We start from the raw sequence: 19812 nt of genomic DNA on the forward strand, positions 1-19812 counted from the left end.
CAATTCTTTCCCTTCATTCACTTCCTAGAAGCCAATTTAAAAAGCCTCAATAGTAGCACTTTTTTGTTTTTGAATGTTTATTTTTTAATTGTGTTAAGATACATGTAACAAAATTTTCCATTTTAATTATTTTATTTATTTTTTAAAAATTTTATTAAAATATATTTGATTTACAATGTTCTGTCAATTTCTGCTGTTCAGCAAAGTGACCCAACCATAGATATATACACATTCTTTTTCTCATATTATCTTCTATCATGTTCTATCACAAGTGATTGGATAGGGTTCCCTGTGCTATACAGCAAGACTTCACTGCTTACCCATTTTAAATGTAATAGTTTGCATCTACTAACCCCAAACACTCAGGCCATCCCACTCTATCCCCCTCCTCCTTAGCACCTGTATGTTCATAACAACGCTATTCACAACAGTCAAGACATAGAAATACCTAAATATCGTTGACAGATGAATGGATTAAGAAGATGTGGTGCATATACACAATGCAATACTGCTTAGCCATTTTATTCATTTTAAAGTGTTCAATTCTAGGGAGTTCCCATCGTGGCGCAGTGGTTAACGAATCCGACTGGGAACCATGAGGTTGCGGGTTCGGTCCCTCCCCTTGCTCAGTGGGTTAACGACCCGGCGTTGCCGTGAGCTGTAGTGTAGGTTGCAGACGCGGCTTGGATCCCTCGTTGCTGTGGCTCTGGCATAGGCCGGTGGCTACAGCTCCAATTGGACCCCTAGCCTGGGAACCTCCATATGCCGCGGGAGCGGCCCAAGAAAGCAAAAAGACAAAAAAAAAAAAAAAAAGTGTTCAATTCTATGCTGCTAATTACACCCACAATGTTGTACAACCATCATCATTATCTATTTCCAAAACTTTTCCATTGCTCCAAGCAGAAACTCTACCCATTAAAAACGAACTCCCATACCTCCTCAGCAGCACCAGGTAAATTCTAATCTAGTTTCTGTTCCTATGAAGTGAAATCCTGCAATATTTGTCCTTTTGTGTCTGGGTTATTTCATTTAGGTTAATGCTTTTAAGGTCCATCTATTTTATTCCATTGTATGTATATACCATGTTTTGCTTATCTATTCATCTACTGAAGGACAGTTGGGTTGTTTCCACCTTTTGACAACTTGAATAATGTTTTTTGTGAGCATTTACAAGAAGACAGGCCATTCAGAGTTCTGAATCCTCCAGACACTCAAGGCTATAGGTAAATACTACACTGCTGGCTTGGGTTACAGCATCCTGAGAAGTAGCCGTAAGGGCCAAATGCCACCTTTTGGAATTCCATTTGATTGGAAATTTGATCAGTGGGAAAGCAGAGATGTGTGAGGCCTAGCCAATATATACCTTCTTTTTCCTCCCTCTGATGGACTACTCTGATGCATGAATTCTCTTTACAGTAATCTAGGGCACCCTGTGTCAAGTGAATATATCTGCTGATGACCATGACTCTGTACCCTTTTTGCCTCATTTCCCTTCTTTCCCTCACTCTTACAGCTCTAGATTTTCACACAACCCACATATTAAGTAGTTTTTGCTTTCAACCTGGACTCAAGCTCTGTTTTCTAGGGAATCTGGGCTGAAACAGTTGGCATTGATATACCCCATTTCAGAGATGGGGAAAATATTAGTGAAACTCAGAGAAACTGAGTAAATTTGAAGTCACCTAACTAACAAGTGGTAGGCCAAATTCAGCCCAAATTCTAGGTCTATAACCTATTATACTTGCATGTAAGACAAAAAAAAAAAAATAGTCAAGTCTTGCTTAAGGCAGTAGAGAGACAAAGACATAGCTAGAATAATGTCCTAAAGCCTAGCCATCACTTCAGAAAGCACAATAAAATACAATGGTCAAAACTGAAAATGGAAATGTCATTAATCCATTCAGAAAGCCCATAAAATCCACTAATATATTTCAGGAGGAAAAAAAAATAAACTGTTATTAGGCAGAACTCCAAAACAAAACACAAGGATATGCACTGTTCTTAGCCAAAGGATTTTAATCTTGTTACACTCTCTTCCTCACTCTCAATTTTCCCTGTGCCAAATATTCCATTACCAAAATTAAATTGGCAATGTTTAAGTATAGCATAGAAGCATTTTCCACGAATGTCGACAAAATAAGTATCCAGAAATATCAGGTGTTACTGATTATAAACTGCCGGCTTCTAGTTTACTAATCTTGCTATTTATATTATTATTTTAACAGGTACATTCACATGGACCAAAAGGACATTAGGGTTTTTTTTTTTTTCCTATTTATTTATTTATTTATTTATTTATTTATTTATTTATTTTTAGGGCTGCAGCTGTGGCATACGGAGGTTCCTTGGCTAGGGGGTGAATTGCAGCTGTAGCTGTTAGCCTACACCACAACCACAGCAACACCAGATCCGAGCCGTGCCTGTGACCTACACCACAGCTCAAGGCAATGCTGGATCCACTGAGGGAGGCCAGGGATCAAACCTGTGTCTTCATGGATTCTAGCCAGATTTGTTTCTGCTTGCCACAATGGGAACTCCGATATTCAGGTTAAAGTCTTTGTCTTACCCCATTCCCACCTAGCCAACTTCCTTAAGACAATGTACTGTATTCCTTTTGTGAGAAAGGAATTAAATCATCTGTGTGAGATTACTCATTCCTTTACAGAGGATATAACCCAAGGGAAATGCATGTGGACATCCGGTAAATGGACTTACTGAAGTTGGTTAGAAGGTAGAGGCACAGTCTCTAAAAGGCCCTTCGCTGGTGGACCTGGCTCAGGATCATATATAGTAAATAGGACCCAGTATCATTGAGCTGGGCATCCTAGGAGAATGTCAGGTAGTGAGATTATTGCCTCACTCAAAATGTGTAGAACTCATTTGACAGCATGCAAAAATTCCCAGGCCAGGGATTAAACCCGCATAACCGCAGTAACTCAAGACACAGCAGTGACAATGCCCGATCCTTTAACCACTAGGCCACCAGGGAAATCCCATCCTGTGATGGTTTTAAGGAACAGTATTTTTTATTTGTATTTTTATTTATTTTTATTTTTTTATTTTTAAGGCCACACCTGTGGCATATGGAAATTCCCAGGCTAGGGGTTGAATTGGAGCTGCAACTGCTGGCCTATGCTGCAGCCATAGCAACACCAGATCTGAGCCACATCTGCGAGTTGTACTGAAGCTTGTGGCAACACTGGATCCTTAACCCACTTAGTGAGGCCAGGGATTGAGCCCACATTCTCATGGACCATATGTTGGATTCTTAATCCACTAAACCATGAGGGGAACTCTGACATTTTTTAGTAAAGGACTTTTTAAATCACCTTTGATGATGTGATGGAAATTCTCTCTTTTGTATGGCATTGAATAAGGCCAATGGAGAAAGTGTCTATTATGTCAAATTAAACATCTGAAGGTAAAACTAAGCTAATATTCCTAGCCCTTTGGAATGAGAAAATTAAGAATTGTTAAGTATTTCTAGATTTATTTTCATTTTTATCAGTTAATAAGGCAGAAGCTGAAAACTTGACAACACAGAGCCTATTTCATACTGCAGATGTTTTAAAGTATGCATTGTCTTTTATGTAACTGCATTTGGAGGAAAAGAAAATAATGCTGTAATTCACTAGGGTTTAGGCAGTGTTGTAAATCTGTCGTGGAACATATGAAAAGCGTCATTTTGTTATGTTGGAAACAGGGTTGTTGCCACGTCCCAACCACCTGTACTAAATCAAGTCATTTAAAAATTCATTGATGTGTGTGTGTGTGTGTGTGTGTGCCACAGACGTGAGCGGTAACTCAATACCAGTTACATTTTTATGTAAAAATTCACTTAAAAACGTGTGTTCTTTTGGTATGTTAAAAAAAATTAGAAGAAATTTAGTAAGTGCCCAAAAGCACATAATTGAATCAAGTGCAGCATTCTAAGTTCATGAATTTGCAGCCTGTACATACACCTATATTCACATATTTTTAAGGTATTTAAAATTTTTTACATTCATATCTTTAGTAGTTAAAACAATAAAGGGTGAGCATTGTGGTCAGTGGGGGTATAACATTATCAGTGTTTGCAATGGCTGCTGCAGTCATCTTGCACCAGATTTTAAGAGCCAACTAATACATTTTCAGAAATGTTACTGGCTGGTAGAAATCAAGTTGATAGTTTGAAATAAGCCATGTGGGAGTTCGTAGAGCACAGAAATTGGCAAACATATCTGCACTTTTCAGCCTCAGGGATGCAGACTGCTGAGCATTTACCAGCAAGCCACCGGCAGGTGGGCAAGTAGTGTTACACAGAATCTGTCTTATTATGCACGTAATTTTTAAGTATTATGTTTTTGCTTTAGTAGTAAATTTTACAATTTAGTTAAATTTTCTCTTACAGAATATACCCTGTTTTCTCAGCTTTAATCAGGAACATATATATTACTGCCTAGCAAGTATCCCAAAGTCTTTCATTAGGTAAAATACAAAATGTTCAATTCTTGGCCTGCAGTAGCTAGTATTTTAATGCCTATCTGTGCCTATTTTTCTTTTAGGGCTGCACCCACGGTATATGGAGATTCCCAGGCTAGGGGTTGAATCGGAGCTACAGCAGCTGGCCTACACCACAACCACAGCAATGCCAGATCCGAGCTGTGTCTACGACCTACACCACATCTCATGGCCACACAGGATTTTTACCCCACTGAGCAAGGCCAGGGATCGAACCTGCGTCCTCATAGATCCTAGTCATATTTGTTTCCACTGCACCACGATGGGAACTCCTGTGCCTAATTTTGGATTTCGAAATTATACATGATGACAAAGGGAGAGGAGCTTGAAAGATAGATAAAAATTATACTCAGGAATATAAAATTGTTTATTAAATGGTGAACAGTTATTTTTTACCCTCACTGAAGTGTAAATAAAACAAAGGGAAAACATTTTAAATACATGATTTACTTATCTTGGGAAATACTCGGTTCAAATATCAAGAAATACTTAACTAAAATGAGATCTGTAAAGTGAATCCTTGTATAGATACCATGAGCTGATGACTTAGTTAACATGCTTGATTGCCTTAGAGCAGAACAATAAACTCAATGGACATTTTTGGTCCTTCTCAGTTTCTTCTCTACAAAAAAATAAATCTTGGAGTTCCCATTGTGGTTCAGCAGGTTAAGGACCTGATGTAGTCTTCTTGGGGATGTGGGTTTGATCCCTGGCCTCACTCAGTGGAGTAAGGATCTAGGGTTGCTGCACAGTGCGGCACAGGTTGCAGGTACAGTTCAGAACTTGCATTGCCATGACTTTCTATGTTTCTGTAGTTTTTTTTTTTTTTTTTTTTGCTCTTGAATGAGGTGTTTGTCTATATTACATTTTAGAATTAATTCTTGCTGGTATGTAGGAAGAGCATTGATCTATGTATAATTCTCTGTGTGCAGATTTCCTGAACTCATTAGTTTAAAAAAAAAAAAATCAGTTGATTCTCTTTCCCAAAGTGGCGCTTCTGGGTTAGCTTTTCTTAGAGGCTTATCAAGGCTCCTTCTGGATTCATTCCTAGTCACCAGCCTGGAATAATACAGTTTATTTCAATCATTTATGATTTCTCCTACCATCTGTTCTAGGAAGTGTCCTATTTAATAATTCTCCCTCCATCTCTTGTTCCTGTAAGGCATTTAGCAAATCTGTTTGTGTAATTAAATTCCTGTACTATTATTACTTTATGGACTAATTTTACAGCACTGGATACCTTATTTAATATTTCCATACCAGTTTCACCATCCTCAACAGGAAAACCAAGGTATAGTACCTCTACACTCTATTATTACGGAGTTTGTGATCTAAATACAATCACCTTATCCCTCATTCATTATCTTTGTAATATTAAGTCCTGCATTGCCAATTTTTCAAGGTCTTTGCTTCTTACCATCTATTTAAAATTTCTACCATTGGAATATTTATTGTTATCTTGTTTCATTTTCCTACCAGGAACCACGTATTTTTGTGTAACTAATTAAAGATATGTTCACATATTGAGATATAGGAAAGTCATTCTGGCTTATACATGAGTTAAATTGAATTTTACGCTAACTAAAACAGCCCGTTGGTGGCCCATCAATATACACTGTACATCTGCTTTCATTATTAAAGAAAAGGGCACATTGACCAGAAGTAAAGAGGATGTCCATGTTAAAAATAAAGATTAAATACCCCTCTTCCTGGGATGGCAATGCTGGTGCTCTTTTGATGATGAGATTCTCTTCCCACGTGTCAAGGTCATATTGACTCTCAGTGTCTGATGTCTACGCCGGTCTGTTCTTTCTTTTCCTTCCTTCCTTCCTCCCTCCCTCCCTCCCTCCCTCCCTCCCTCCCCTCCCTCCCTCCCTTCCTTCCTTCCTTCCTTCCTTCCTTCCTTCCTTCATCTTTCTGTCCTTTCTAGGGCCGCGCCTGCAGCACATGGAGGTTCCCAGGCTAGGGGTCAAATCGGAGCTGTAGCCATCGGCCTACACCAGAGCCACAGCAATGTGGGATCTGAGCCTGGTCTGTGACCTATACCACGGCTCACAGCAATGCCAGATTCTTAACCCACTAAGTGAGGCCAGGGATTGAACCCGAAACCTGGTGGTTCCTAGTGGGATTCGTTAACCACTGAGCCACAACGGGAACTCCTCTTTTCTTCTTTCTTTTCTTTTTTTTTTAAATCTTGAAGGAATGTAACCCTGACTTGTTCAATGTTCTTTGTTCTAACAAGACATAAAACTGTGCCGAAAATCCTGCTTCTCTGGAGAAGTTTCTCAGAGAAATCTGGGAAATTGGCTTCAGGGCTAGTCCTCGGTTTGGCTCAAATAAAACTCTTTTCTATTCTCATTGTTGATTGTTTATTGATTATTTTTGGCCACATAACCATTGCTGCCCCAGAGTGTCACCACTGGAAACTTCTCCAGGGAAAAAAGCTCATTCTCCCATGGTTATGTGCCCATTTCCTTTAAACTGTGACCCATGCTTTAAACATGAAGAGGATTGAGCACTGACCTAAGAATTATAATTGTATTGCTTAATCTTTACAGACACCCAGAGTTCCCGTTGTGGCTCAGCAGGTTAAGAACTCGACATAGTGTCTGCAAGAATGTAGGTTTGACCCCTGGCCTGGCTCAGTGGGTTAAGGATCCAGGAGTTACCACAAGCTGTAACATAGGTTGCAGATACGGCTTGGATCTTGTGTTGCTATGGCCGTGGTGTAGGCTGGCAGCTGCAGCTCCAATTCCACCCCTAGCCTGGGAACTTTCATATGATGTGGGTGTGGCCATAAAAAGAAAAGGAAAAAGAAAAAAAATAAAGGAATCTCATTAAAAAATATCTTTACAGCCACCTTATGCAGTAGGTTCCATTATTACCTGTATATGAAAATTGGTGTTAACTTTTTAGCCCCAAGTCACATAGGTAGGGTGTTAGGCCAAGGTGCTGTACTCTGATCTGTACCACCCCACTGAAAACTCGATCCCACATATTCTTGTTATGTTCCTTCCTACTGCCCCTAGTCTGATGGCAAAGAAATGCAGCCCTTGAACAAACATTTTGTGTTAGAAATAAGGAAGAGCTTCAGCAATGATACTCTCTCTTTCCAACCTTTTCATTTTGCAAATTTTCCAGCCTACACAAAAGTAGAGAGAATAGCAAAGATGAACTTAGATTCAACATTGATTGATGTTGTGCGACTTTTCTTTAATCCATCCTCCTTCCACCCTCCCAAATTTTATTTCTGGTCTATTTTAAAGTGAATTCTAGACATCATATTATTTTACCCATAAATATTTCACTGTCTGTAACCAATAAAGGCTTTTAAAATGTAATAATAACATAACCATTATCACACCCAGTGAAATAGTAATTCCTTAATATCAGATCCTATTTCCAAAAATGGTATCATATACAAAAACTGTACTGAAAAGAATGATAGAATTTCTGTACATATTATTTGTTTTTAAAAGCAAAATAAAATGTTTCCCACTGAGTTTATAGGATTGATCTGTATAAAATAATAGTGACTTTTTTTTTTGTCTTTTTGCTATTTCTTGGGCCGCTCCCGCTGCATATGGAGGTTCCCAGGCTAGGGGTCCAATCGGAGCTGTAGCCACTGGCCTACACCAGAGCCACAGCAACGTGGGATCCGAGCCGCGTCTACAACCTACACCACAGCTCACGGCAAAGCCGGATGGTTAACCCACTGAGCAAGGGCGGGGACCAATCCGCAAACTCATGGTTCCCAGTCGGATTCGTTAACCACTGCGCCACGACGGGAACTCCAATAGTGACTTTTAACAACATTTACTGCAAGGATATTTTCCAAATTTACAGTGATTTGTAAATTTGGGTCTTATATTTGGATGATAAGGGCTGGCTCCACATGGAACTGAGCAACTACTAATTAACACCTATTTCAGGTATGATCTCTGCAGGCAAAATTCATCTTTCTCTCCTGTATGTGCTGATTGAAGATTGATCTCATGTGCACTGTAGTACTTCTACTTGTACAGTTGTCTTTGGTTCAGTTCCAGGGCTGAAATAACACTTTTTCACAGAGATATTGCTTTGCACATCTAATAAGTTCTTATAAAACACATTTTGAATAATCTCTCCCTCTAATTGTAATTCAGTCATACATACTAAGGTTGTGGTGGTCTCAAGATACAAATGCATCCAATGCACATCTGTAAGGAGATTTGGAAATCATTTAAGGCTACTCTCACTCTAGATCTGACAAAATTGTTGTCAAGAGAAGAAAGGGGTCCATTTTATTTCAACTGGCAATATTCTTATCAACTGACTTATTTTTTCTGTTAGTGTTCATGTTTTAGACATCTTTTTTATGAATTTAAAATAATTTTGTAAAAAAATGCAATCACATGCTCTAGTTTCATTATCTCCAATGGGCAGTACAACTTCAATATATGCAAAGAGTACTTCAAATTTTCTCTTCCTTTCAGAAAGAGCTGCCCAATATGTCCCTTTGTTTTTCCATTAAATTTTTTACTTTGGAGTCCATTGTTATTTCTACTACTGTTGAATAGGAGATGCATTTTTTTTTAATTTAAAAAATTTTTACATTATTTATTTATTTAGTCTTTTTAGGGCCTCACCTGGGGCATATGGAAGTTCCCAGGCTAGGGGTTGAACTGGAGCTGTAGCTGCCGGCCTACACCACAGCCACAGCAACATCACATCCAAGTTGCGTCTGCGACCTACACCACAGCTCAGGGCAACGCTGGATCTTTAAGCCACTGAGGAAGGCCAGGGGTTTTACCCCAACCTCAGGGTTTCTAGTAGGATTCGCTTCTGCTGTGACACAAAGGGAACTCCTTTTTCTTATTTTTATTTATTTAGTCTTTTCAGGGGGATGCATTTTTAAATTACAGGCCATGTTTCTGTTTCGAAAAACCAACACGCGCAACCCCCCTTACTGGAACCTGGGCACACTCTGGGCAGGTTCTAACTTAAGCAACATCAGGTCATCTGTTTATTTTCGACGCCTCGGTGGAGAAGAGAGAGAGAGGTCGTTGCCAAGGCAACTGACGCCCGGGGCAACAACGAGTCCAGGCGGGAGGGGGCGTGGCCTCGGCGGGCCCAGGCCCATAAGAGGCGGTGCCGACCGGCCGCCCGCGTCTAAAGCTGGGCCGGTCGGCGCTGGTGGGAGGAGGCTGGGCGTTCTGGCCTCCCTTTGCGCTGCCTGGGAAGGCCGGGTCGGCGGGTCCGCCGCGCCTTTTTCCAGCGCTCCTGTCGTGGAGCCTCGTTCCGCGCCCAGACATGGTGGGCGGGCGCCGCGGCACGCTGCTCGCGGCGCTCCTGGCCGCCTGGGTCGCGGCGGCGGCGGCGGCAGAGGCAGAGGCCGGCTCGGAGCAGGCCGCGGTACCGGAGGAACGGAGCCTGGTACGGCCCATGACCGCCTCCAACTGGACGCTGGTGTTGGAGGGCGAGTGGATGCTGAAATTGTGAGTGTGCCCACCCGTCCCGCTCGCCACACCGTCGTCGCGGGCGCCAACCTCTCAGAACCGCACGGGCAGCTCCCCCACCGCACAGTCGGCTATGCTGGATCTCGGGCCCCCTACCCACCGGGTTTAAGACCTGCAGAGCCAGGCCCCGCTGCGCGCGTTGCGCATGCGCGCCAGGCCCTCCGCGGTGAGGGCTGCGGTATAGAGCATCCCCGCCCTTGCAGGGATAGTCCCCGGCTTTGGGAGGAAGTGTTTTAGGGTTGGGCTGTGTGAGCAGTTTACCAAGGGGAGGAAGGGGAACAGAAAATCTGCAAGAATATTGCGTGCTTTCTAGAAGGGTGTACGTAGAGGAGAAAGGGCTCTCTTTCAGTGACACGTGTACCGAACAAATACGTAGCACTGACTTGGCAAGGTACTTGTTGAATGAATAATTGCAGCACCGTGAAGGGCAGACCCAGGCTGTACAGTCTTCCAGTCTTCATTTTGAAGACCCTGAGATTTTGTGAAAAAACGGAAGGATCGATGCCTTAGAAGTTTTAAAACAAGCTTTCAAATGAATGTTGTTATTTGTTACAGTTTTTAGAGGTGGGGCCTTCTGGGTAGATGTCATATCTTAATTGTGCTAATGTCAAAGAAAAGGACATTAATAAATTTCCCCTTTTGAACAATAGAAGATAAATATTGGGTAGTGCTTTTGCTTGTAGGAGGTGGGAAAGTGCAGTTTTCATTTAGGAGCGGGGAGGATTTGTTCATCTTAGCTAAAAAATAACTTCCTCTAGAAAGGAAGTAACTCTGAAAACGGCTTGAAGTAGGCAGTGGGCAGATGTCTGAATAAGCTAGAGACCGTCATGGGGGGCTTGTAGGAGAATGAGGGATGGTTGGAGAAATGACCACCATAACTTCATCTCCTTAGCCTGTGGTTTTCAGAAGATAGACATACTTGATTCCCATTATTTGTTAATTAATTTTACCTTGAGGACACAGAGCCTCATAGAATTGAATTTTTCCTTTATTTGCCTAGGCCTACATTTTGATTCTTTGAATTTAGATTGCAAACAGATTATTTCTATAGAATGAAAACCTCAGTTTCACTCAGGGCAGTCAGTCACTTAGTAGATCATTATGTTCAAAGAACATAATGCTCATTACCCCTTCAAACAAATATTTACCTTTTGGTCACAAAGAAGAGTGCATTTTTTTTTTAAAGATTTTTATTTTTTCTATTATAGTTGATTTACAGTATCTGTCAATTTCTGCTGTACAGCAGAGTGGCCCAGTCATACACACACACACACACACAAACACACACATACATTCTTTTTCTCAAATTATCCTCCATCATGTTCCATCATAAATGACTAGGCATAGCTCCCTGTGTTATACAGCAGGATCTCATTGCTCATCCACTCCAAATACAATAGTTTGTATCTACCAACCCCAGACTCCCAGTCCATCCCACTTCCACCCTTCCCTCCTTGGCAACTTTTAGACCTCAAAGTAGAATGCCTTTGGTATCATGATAAATCAATGAAATTGCTGAAGAGATCTGTAGACATGAAGCCCTTATTAAAACAAACTGCTTGGAGTTCCCATGGTGGCTCAATGGTTAACGTATCCGGCTAGGAACCATGAGGTTTTGGGTTTGGTCCCTGCCCTTGCTCAGTGGGGTAAGGATCCGGCGTTGCGGTGAGCTGTGCTGTAGGTCGCAGACGCAGCTCAGATCCCGCGTTGCTGTGGCTCTGGCATAGGCCGGTGGCTACTGCTCCGATTGGACCCCTAGCCTGGGAACCTCCATATGCCGCAGGAGTGGCCCAAAAAATGGCAAAAAAAATAAATAAATAAAATAAACTGCTTAACTACTTTGAACTCTTTCTATTTGAGAGAAAATTTTAAAGTGAGCATGGCTGTACTGTCGTGTTTGTAATAATTATAAGAGTTCCAGAGAGACTGCATTTTGTCAACTACTACTGTAGAAATTTTTTTTCAAGAGATACTGAAATGGAGTTTTTCCCTAGGTCAGTTTTCTGATGAAAACTGAGTTTGTGTGTATTCATGACAAAGGTCAAAGCAGAAAAGACTCATTAGTTTAATGGCCTCAGCTTCTTTATAGTTCCTAATACTATGTTTTTTTGTTTTGTTTTGTTTTGTTTTTAAGTAAAACCCAACACTAAAGATCAGGTAAGTGTAAGCCAAGTTAAGATTATAAGTGAGCAACAACCAACAACTTTTATGTTTGCTATGTTGATGGTTCAAATTTTACTTCATAAATGTGCAAGCCTAGGTGTAGTAATCAGTTTCTCTAAGTTTGCTCTGTGACCATCGTATGGAGTATGTTTGGCCTTTCATGCCAGGCCACAGTCACTTGTAACCGGAAATAAGCTGTATAAACACGTGAGATTTTTCTAGTAGAAGTTCTCTTTTCATTGAATACAGTTCGGAATAGGTTGATACGAAGCGAGGCCAAGAAAGAAAAGGATTTAAACATAGCATCCAAATTCCAGAACCTCAGTGCTTGTCCTGCAGAAATACTGTGGCTGTTTATTGGTGATACTCCTCTTCCCTTTGACAAAATCCAATACGTAAAAAAAAAATGAAATTTTATCTTCAGTACCACTAGAGGCCTACTATCAATTTCTAGAAATTCATTCAAACATCCAATAAGTTATCAGATTTTTTTTCAGGTGTATATAACAGAAAAACAAAATGTCTTAATACTGGCTCCCTTGTTAACACTTTGAACTTGTTAGGGATCTGCAGGTGATATATTTAATTTCTCTAAAGAAGCAAGTTAGGAGGCTTTCTGATAATATTAAAATTTTAGCATTAACTGAGTGACAGTTCTTTTTTTTTTGACTTTTGTCTTTTTTGTTGTTGCTATTTCTTGGGCCGCTCCCATGGCATATGGAGGTTCACAGGCTAGGGGTTGAATCGGAGCTGTAGCCACCGGCCTATGCCAGAGCCACAGCAACGCGGGATCCGAGCCGCGTCTGCAACCTACACCACAGCTCAGGGCAATGCCGGATTGTTAACCCACTGAGCAAGGGCAGGGACCGAACCCGCAAGCTCATGGTTCCTAGTCGGATTCGTTAACCACTGCGCCACGATGGGAACTCCAACAGTTCTTTATTTATTCATTTGCTTATATACTCCTTCCCCCCTGGAGATTTTCTTTTCTATCCCCCTTCATAAAAAGCTCCTATAGTATAGTTGCTAGTTAGGTTGGTATAAGTAATTTATTTTTAAAGACCTACCAGTGTTTTTCTGTTCTGAGACATAAAAAGCCCGTTGCAAAATTTAATTTGTTATATTGTCTTTGTTTTTCAAACAGATTTTTTTGTATTCTTGTAACTGAATTTTCAATTTTTAAAAAAGCACTTCTCTGTTAAGGAGAAATATCAGTTAAAACTATATTTGCAGTAATTTACCATTCCTATTATTGAACCTTTTTAAAAGCCTGAAAAAATTTTCCATTGCTATTAACATTTTCTTGAATAATGTGGATATTTTGTACATTCAATTTTCCTTATTATTTGCTTTCATATGTTCTTTTATACTTTGTACCCCTTTTTCTGCCATGTCTCTATAATTGGCTTGCTGCGCTTTTTCTTTTTTTTCTTCTTAATCTCTGTTGAAATGTTTGTCCTTCTTGGTTTAGGAAAGATTATCTAATCTTTAAAATGCCTTCTGCTCTTGTCTCTTTCCGTTGTTTCACACTATTCTTCACTTTGTAACTTTTTGCTATTTTAAACACCTGGCTCTCATCACGTCAGTCCTTGAGAAGACTATTTCGGTTCTTTTGGAACATGAAAAGTATATAGTACATTCTGTATACTGTTCTGGTGGCTTTTTTCGCCAAAAGAAAGAAATAGATATCCACAAAGCTTAATCTTGACCCATGTGCTTTAACTGATATCCGGTGGAAAACTATGTCTTTGGGTTAAATTTGAGTTTATCTCTAAGCCATAGATATCTTTATAAAAGCATTGCCTTTTCTGACTTTGTTCTTGGGATGATCATGGTTCAGAAATAAATTAGTCATCTGGTGATGGAGAAAAGCCTCAATTATTTCCATAGGATCTTTAGGTTTTAATGTTGTTTTTCCAGTATCCTCTTATACTTGGAGGGAACATCTTCAACATCATTGCCTTAATGTGCTCATTTCAAGCAGTTATAATTTTTTGCAGTTTCATTGATTCTTGTGATTTGTTGATACCTTAGTCATTAAATGCTTATGTGTCAGGTTCAGGGTTGGGGATTTGGGAAGATGAAGATCAGTGAGCTACATTTCTTGATTTCAAAGCACTGGCAGTCTGCTGGGCTGTGAGGAAGTAAGTAGCATAGGTAACTTTTGTCTATTTAGCAAATGTTTCATGAATCCTTCCTCTCTGAGCATTTGTCAGTGGTACTCACCAGGGTACTGTTGGCATTCTGAGTTGGACCATTCTTTGATAAGTGGGGATGGCTCACACATTGCAGAACCTTTGACACCCTTGGCCCCTGCCCATTTCATTCTAGAGATCTTGACATCAAAAAAACTTAAACCCCCTCCCCAAAACACATTTACAGATGCCTCTGATTGGAAACCACTGACCTAGGTACTATTATGGGTATTTAAAAACATGCAAAAAAGGAGCTCATAGGCTAACATAAAAGTATTTGATTTCAAATTGTTTCCACAAAGGGTAATCGTCCACATCATCTCCATCATCGTCATGATCACATCAGTCACAGTAAAATGTTACATTGCTTTCAGCATGTGTTCAGAAGGCCCTCTCGGAATTTGATCATCTCAGCAGTCAGCTGCAGAATTATTCTTGGAGTTCCCTTCGTGGCATAGCGGAAATGAATTTGACTAGGAACCAAGAGTTGTGGGTTTGATCCCTGGCCTCACTCAGTGAGTGAAGGATCCCGTGTTGCCTGAGGTAGGGTGTAGGTCACAGACACGGCTCGGATCTGACATTGCTGTGGCTCTGGTGTATGCCAGTGACTATAGTTCTGATTGGACCCGTAGCCTGGGAACCTCCATATGCAGCAGGTGTGGCCCTAAAAAAGACAAAAGACAAAAACTAAAAAAACAACAGAATTATTCTCATTCTCATTAACTGGAGAAGATTAAAAACCCAGAAGTTTAAAGCTTTGGCCAGGTTGGGGTCTTTACTAAGTAGTGGGCAAGGCCAGAACTAGAATGCTGGCCTGAGCTTTGCAGTCCCCAGAGTAAGCTGGGGAAAATAGCCGTGCCGGGGGAGCCGAGCTGAGAGGAAGGCACAGAGCCTGGATGACCCATGCTTATGCTCTCAGTTGGCCAGCACTCTGATCCACATGAGGGGAGGCCTTTTTCCTGTGGGATTCATAGGTCCACCCATGGTTTCACCATCTCTTTGATTTCTGCAAATAAAGAATAGTGCTGTGAGTGCTTTCCTGACACTCTTAAATTCGAAAGGTGCCCTGCCTTCTCTACAGCCCCCCACCCTGTAAGATTGTTTTTCACTGTGCCTTGTTTGTACCTAGCATGGCTTTATCACAACTTGTAAGTTAATTTATGTGTTTTTGTACTAAGTTTTTGTCTTATTCCTCTGCTAGAGGATAAGCTTTTAAGTAGAGGAACATTTTTCTTCTTCCTGTTCAGTTGTAGAACCTTAATAACTATCAAGTCTCAGGTGTTCAATAAATATTTTTTTGACTCAGTGTGTGAATGAATAGGAGTTCCTTTAATCAAGAGCTGTCTCCAGTGTATCACTTAAGAAAACAGCTGTAGGAGTTCCCATCGTGGCACAGTGGTTAACGAATCCAACTAGGAACCATGAGGTTGCGGGTTCGATCCCTGACCTTGCTCAGTGGGTTAAGGATCTGGCGTTGCCATGAGCTGTGATGTAGGTTGCAGACACGGCTCGGATCCCGAGTTGCTGTGGCTCTGGCGTGGGCCGGTGTCTATGCCTCCGATTAGACCCCTAGCCTGGGAACCTCCGTATGCTGCGGGAGAGGCCCTAGAAAAGGCAAAAAGACAAAAAAAAAAAAAAAGAAAGAAAGAAAACAGCAGTATATATTTTCTTAGGTGTTAGGGGTAATCACTGTCATCTCCCATTTGGTCATTAATACAATAAATATTTACCGTGGCCTGGGATGTTCCAGGCTCTGTCCTAGGTACAGGCAATGTTCCAGTCATTGCCTTTGTGGAGTATTCGTTCTAGTGAAGTTAGTGAATTCCATTTTCTCTGTCAGGTGTCAGCGTTTTCATAGAGCTTTCAGTTTTTATTTTTCTTATACATTTTATGATACTATGTGTTAGAAACGATTGTCTAGGAAAGAGAATTGAGCATAAGGCTTTCAACTCTTGGCTCATTAAGAGTTTATGCAGATTTACCAGAAAGAAGATTAACGCTTGTAGTTAAGGCATTATTTGTTGACATTTTGATTTAGTTTTATCTATTAAGACTAAGAAAGATGAACCTGGTACACCTCTTTTGTCTTCATTGTTACAGATTCTTCTGAGCGTTTTGGTCAAAGTAAGATGTGAGTGAAAATACACTGTATTTGTCATTGTCTATTTCATTTCTATAAGGATAAGAAAAGAGAATGTACTGGGAAACACTGATGAAAGCCAAGACAGAAGAAGAAAAAAATGCCCATTATTGGGAATAAAAATATATTTTTACTGAAATTTTATTTCTAGTAAATATATTTAACCCCTTCCCTTCAAGTGTTTAGGTAGGACACTTAATGAAACTCTCATTTCAATCTCATGCAAAATTCAGTGAGTTCATTCAATCAAAGAATCACAACCACCTTATATAGCGGAACCTAAGTGTAATTTGTATGTGGCTACCAACATGGAGAGCAAAAGCATGCTGTTGAGTTTTGTTTCCAAGAAATGGCTAGAAACATTAGACTGATACCTAATTTGATGAATTTGGCTATCTGGAATATAGTTCAAATGTCTTTATGAAGCCTGCTAACTTGATATGCCACTGATGTAGCTGAAATGCGGCCTCTGTACACCGGCACCAGTGAAGTCTCAGAGACAGTTTTGAGGAAGAAAAAGAACAGCATTATTACTTTGCCAGACAAAGGAGGACACAGCAGGTTAATGCCTCAAAACTATGTTCCGTCTTGAGAGGGAGTAGCAAGGGGTTTTATAGGTTTAGCTCAGAAGATAGTGTTATTGATTTAAGATGTCTGTATTATTCTTCGTCTGTAGATCATTTCAGAGTTGTCAAATCTGCATCAGTCTGTCTGGTGATGGTTTCTGGTTGTCTTCGGGGTTATCCTTCCTTGAGCTTTTCTCTAGAAAGAAGATTGCTTACAGAGAAGGAGTGTTAGGGAGTGTTTCAGTTACAAAAGAAAACACTGGGTGCAATATAACTCTAACTGAAAAGTAACCATTAGTAAAATAAAGCAGTTAAGCAAGGAAGAGTTCATTTGTGAAAAACCAGACACTAGGTGTAATGTGACTCTAACTAGAAAATAAACGTTATTAATAAGTTAGTGGGCCAAGGAGGGTCATAACATAATGGAGACTGTTTTAACTAGCTTTTAGCTGTAACAGTATTTCCTAGTCATTAACTCTTGAGTCAGCCTTTTGAGACTGAGGGGAGGCCTGAGAGGCTAAAGGAAAGGCCTTTTACTTCAAAACACAAAGATTTACGGTCCAGTACATGGTGTCACTGACACCTTCAAAAAGTGTGACTAGTGTGGCTGTGACTATAAAGTTACCGGTTATTCTTGGAGGCTTTTAAATCAAAAAAAGATTAATTTATATGTAAAAGGAAAAGTTTTGATAGGTTAACTCTGTCCTGGTATTAGGAGAAGACTTCCACTATGAGTTGGTTTTAAATAATACAAATGTAGGAGTTCCCATTGTGGTGCAGCGGAAATGAATCTGACTAGTATCCGTGAGGATGCGGATTCAAACCATGGCCTCACTCAGCGGGTCAAGGACCTGGTGTTGCTGTTAGCTGTGGTGTAGACTGGCAGCTGTAGCTCTGATTCTACCCCTAGCCTGGGAACTTCCATATGCTGCACATGCAGACGTTAAAATAAATAAATAAATAAATAAATAAATAAATGTATGTATGTATGTATGTTTTCAGTCCTTTGCAATTTTATATATATAAAACTATTTTATATATATAAAATTATATATATATATATACATACATACATGCACACACATATATTTAGAGAGAGGGATATTAAGACAGACTGGGAGAGAAGAAGAGAGAAAGAAACATTATTAGGGTCACAGGATTTTCCTTCTTTGTATTCACTTGGGCCCTGGAGGTATTTGACTTATAGTAGATTCTAAATTGCTGTCTTTTAGATAAAAAAGAGTACTATTAGTTTTTTGTTTGTTTGTTTTTTGTCTTTTTGCCTTTTCTAGGGCTGCACCTGTGGCATGTGGAGGTTCCCAGACTAGGGGTCCAATGAGAGCTGTAGCTGCCAGCCTGCGCCATAGCCACAACAACGCAGGATCTGAGCCCCACCTGTGACCTACATCACAGCTCATGGCAACGCTGGATCCTTAACCCACCAAGCAAGGCCAGGAATCGAACCCACAGCCTCATGATTCTTAGTCAAATTTGTTAACCACTGAGCCATGACGGGAACTCTGAATAGTTTAAAAAGCTCAACAACAAGACTCAGCTGGTTTATCTTCATCATGAAAAGAACACACTAGGGTAATGGGTGACCTTGGTACATTCTAACACAATAAACTGATTAAATCTTAGAAATAATGGCATTAGGGAGTTCCCGTCGTGGCGCAGTGGTTAACGAATCCGACTAGGAACCATGAGGTTGCGGGTTCGGTCCCTCCCCTTGCTCAGTGGGTTAACGATCCGGCGTTGCTGTGAGCTGTGGTGTAGGTTGCAGACGCGGCTCGGATCCCGCGTTGCTGTGGCTCTGGCGTAGGCCGGTGGCTACAGCTCCGATTCAACCCCTAGCCTGGGAACCTCCATATGCCGCGGGAGTGGCCCAAGAAATAGCAACAACAACAACAACAAAAAAGACAAAAGACAAAAAAAAAAAAAAGAAATAACGGCATTAACAGTGTCATGGACCAGAAAATGGAATATCTAAAATTATCTCAATGACATTTGTATATTTGAGGGTCAATTTTACCCAAATCCCGGTTGGTATAATAATCTATCTAGAGATTAGGAACTAGAATTTTTTAAATGATGGAATTTGCATGATTTAATATTTATTGATGTAATAAATGTATTTGTGAGTTGTATGCAAAAAAAGATCTAAGGAAACAAAGAGGATCTACAGTTCTTTAAATTGTACTTAAAACTTTCTTCCTTATTTTTGGTAATGTCTTTTTTATTCCTTCTGTCTCTCTCTTTGTTGGATCTTATTTTCCTTAGACATTTTTGTTGTTGTTTGTGTCCATACCTGTGGCATTTAGAAATTCCCAGGCCAGAGATTGAATCTGGATGCGGCAGTGCTGGATCCTTTAATCCACTGCACTGGGTTGGGGACTGAACTGAAATATACTGAAATGCGTATCGAAATGTGCTTAAGAATAAAATATCCCTTTTCCCCCTAGAGTTTACCAACTACTTGCCCCAGTCTCATCTTGCACTTGAATATTTGGAAAATATGTAGAAAGTAACCATTTTCTCAGATAAAGTATATAATTTCTTTGAAGTTTATTTATTGATTCTGCAAATGTTTATTGAGCACTTACTGGTATACCAGGATGTACTTTGCCTTGGAAATGTAGGGATATAAAAAAAATCTACCTTCAGAGATGTCGGCGGATTGTTCTTGGACTGTTCTCAGGTCCACATCTCCCAGCCCTCCGGGATTGGACAACAAGCTATAATGGGATGAT

General features: G+C 40.3%; 1 protein-coding gene across 1 annotated transcript in view; it reads left to right on the plus strand.

Annotated features, from left to right (window-relative positions):
- The first annotated feature begins 9646 nt into the window (after positions 1-9646).
- The window catches only part of TMX4 (thioredoxin related transmembrane protein 4), a 49303-nt gene continuing 39137 nt past the window's right edge, over positions 9647-19812 (plus strand). The window contains exon 1 of the mRNA XM_047771693.1: positions 9647-9977. Coding sequence (XP_047627649.1) covers positions 9793-9977 — 185 coding nt within the window. The 5' untranslated portion in view covers positions 9647-9792. The remainder of the gene's footprint in view (positions 9978-19812) is intronic.

The sequence above is a fragment of the Phacochoerus africanus genome, chromosome 3 (assembly GCF_016906955.1).
Source record: "Phacochoerus africanus isolate WHEZ1 chromosome 3, ROS_Pafr_v1, whole genome shotgun sequence".
Lineage (NCBI taxonomy): Eukaryota > Metazoa > Chordata > Mammalia > Artiodactyla > Suidae > Phacochoerus > Phacochoerus africanus.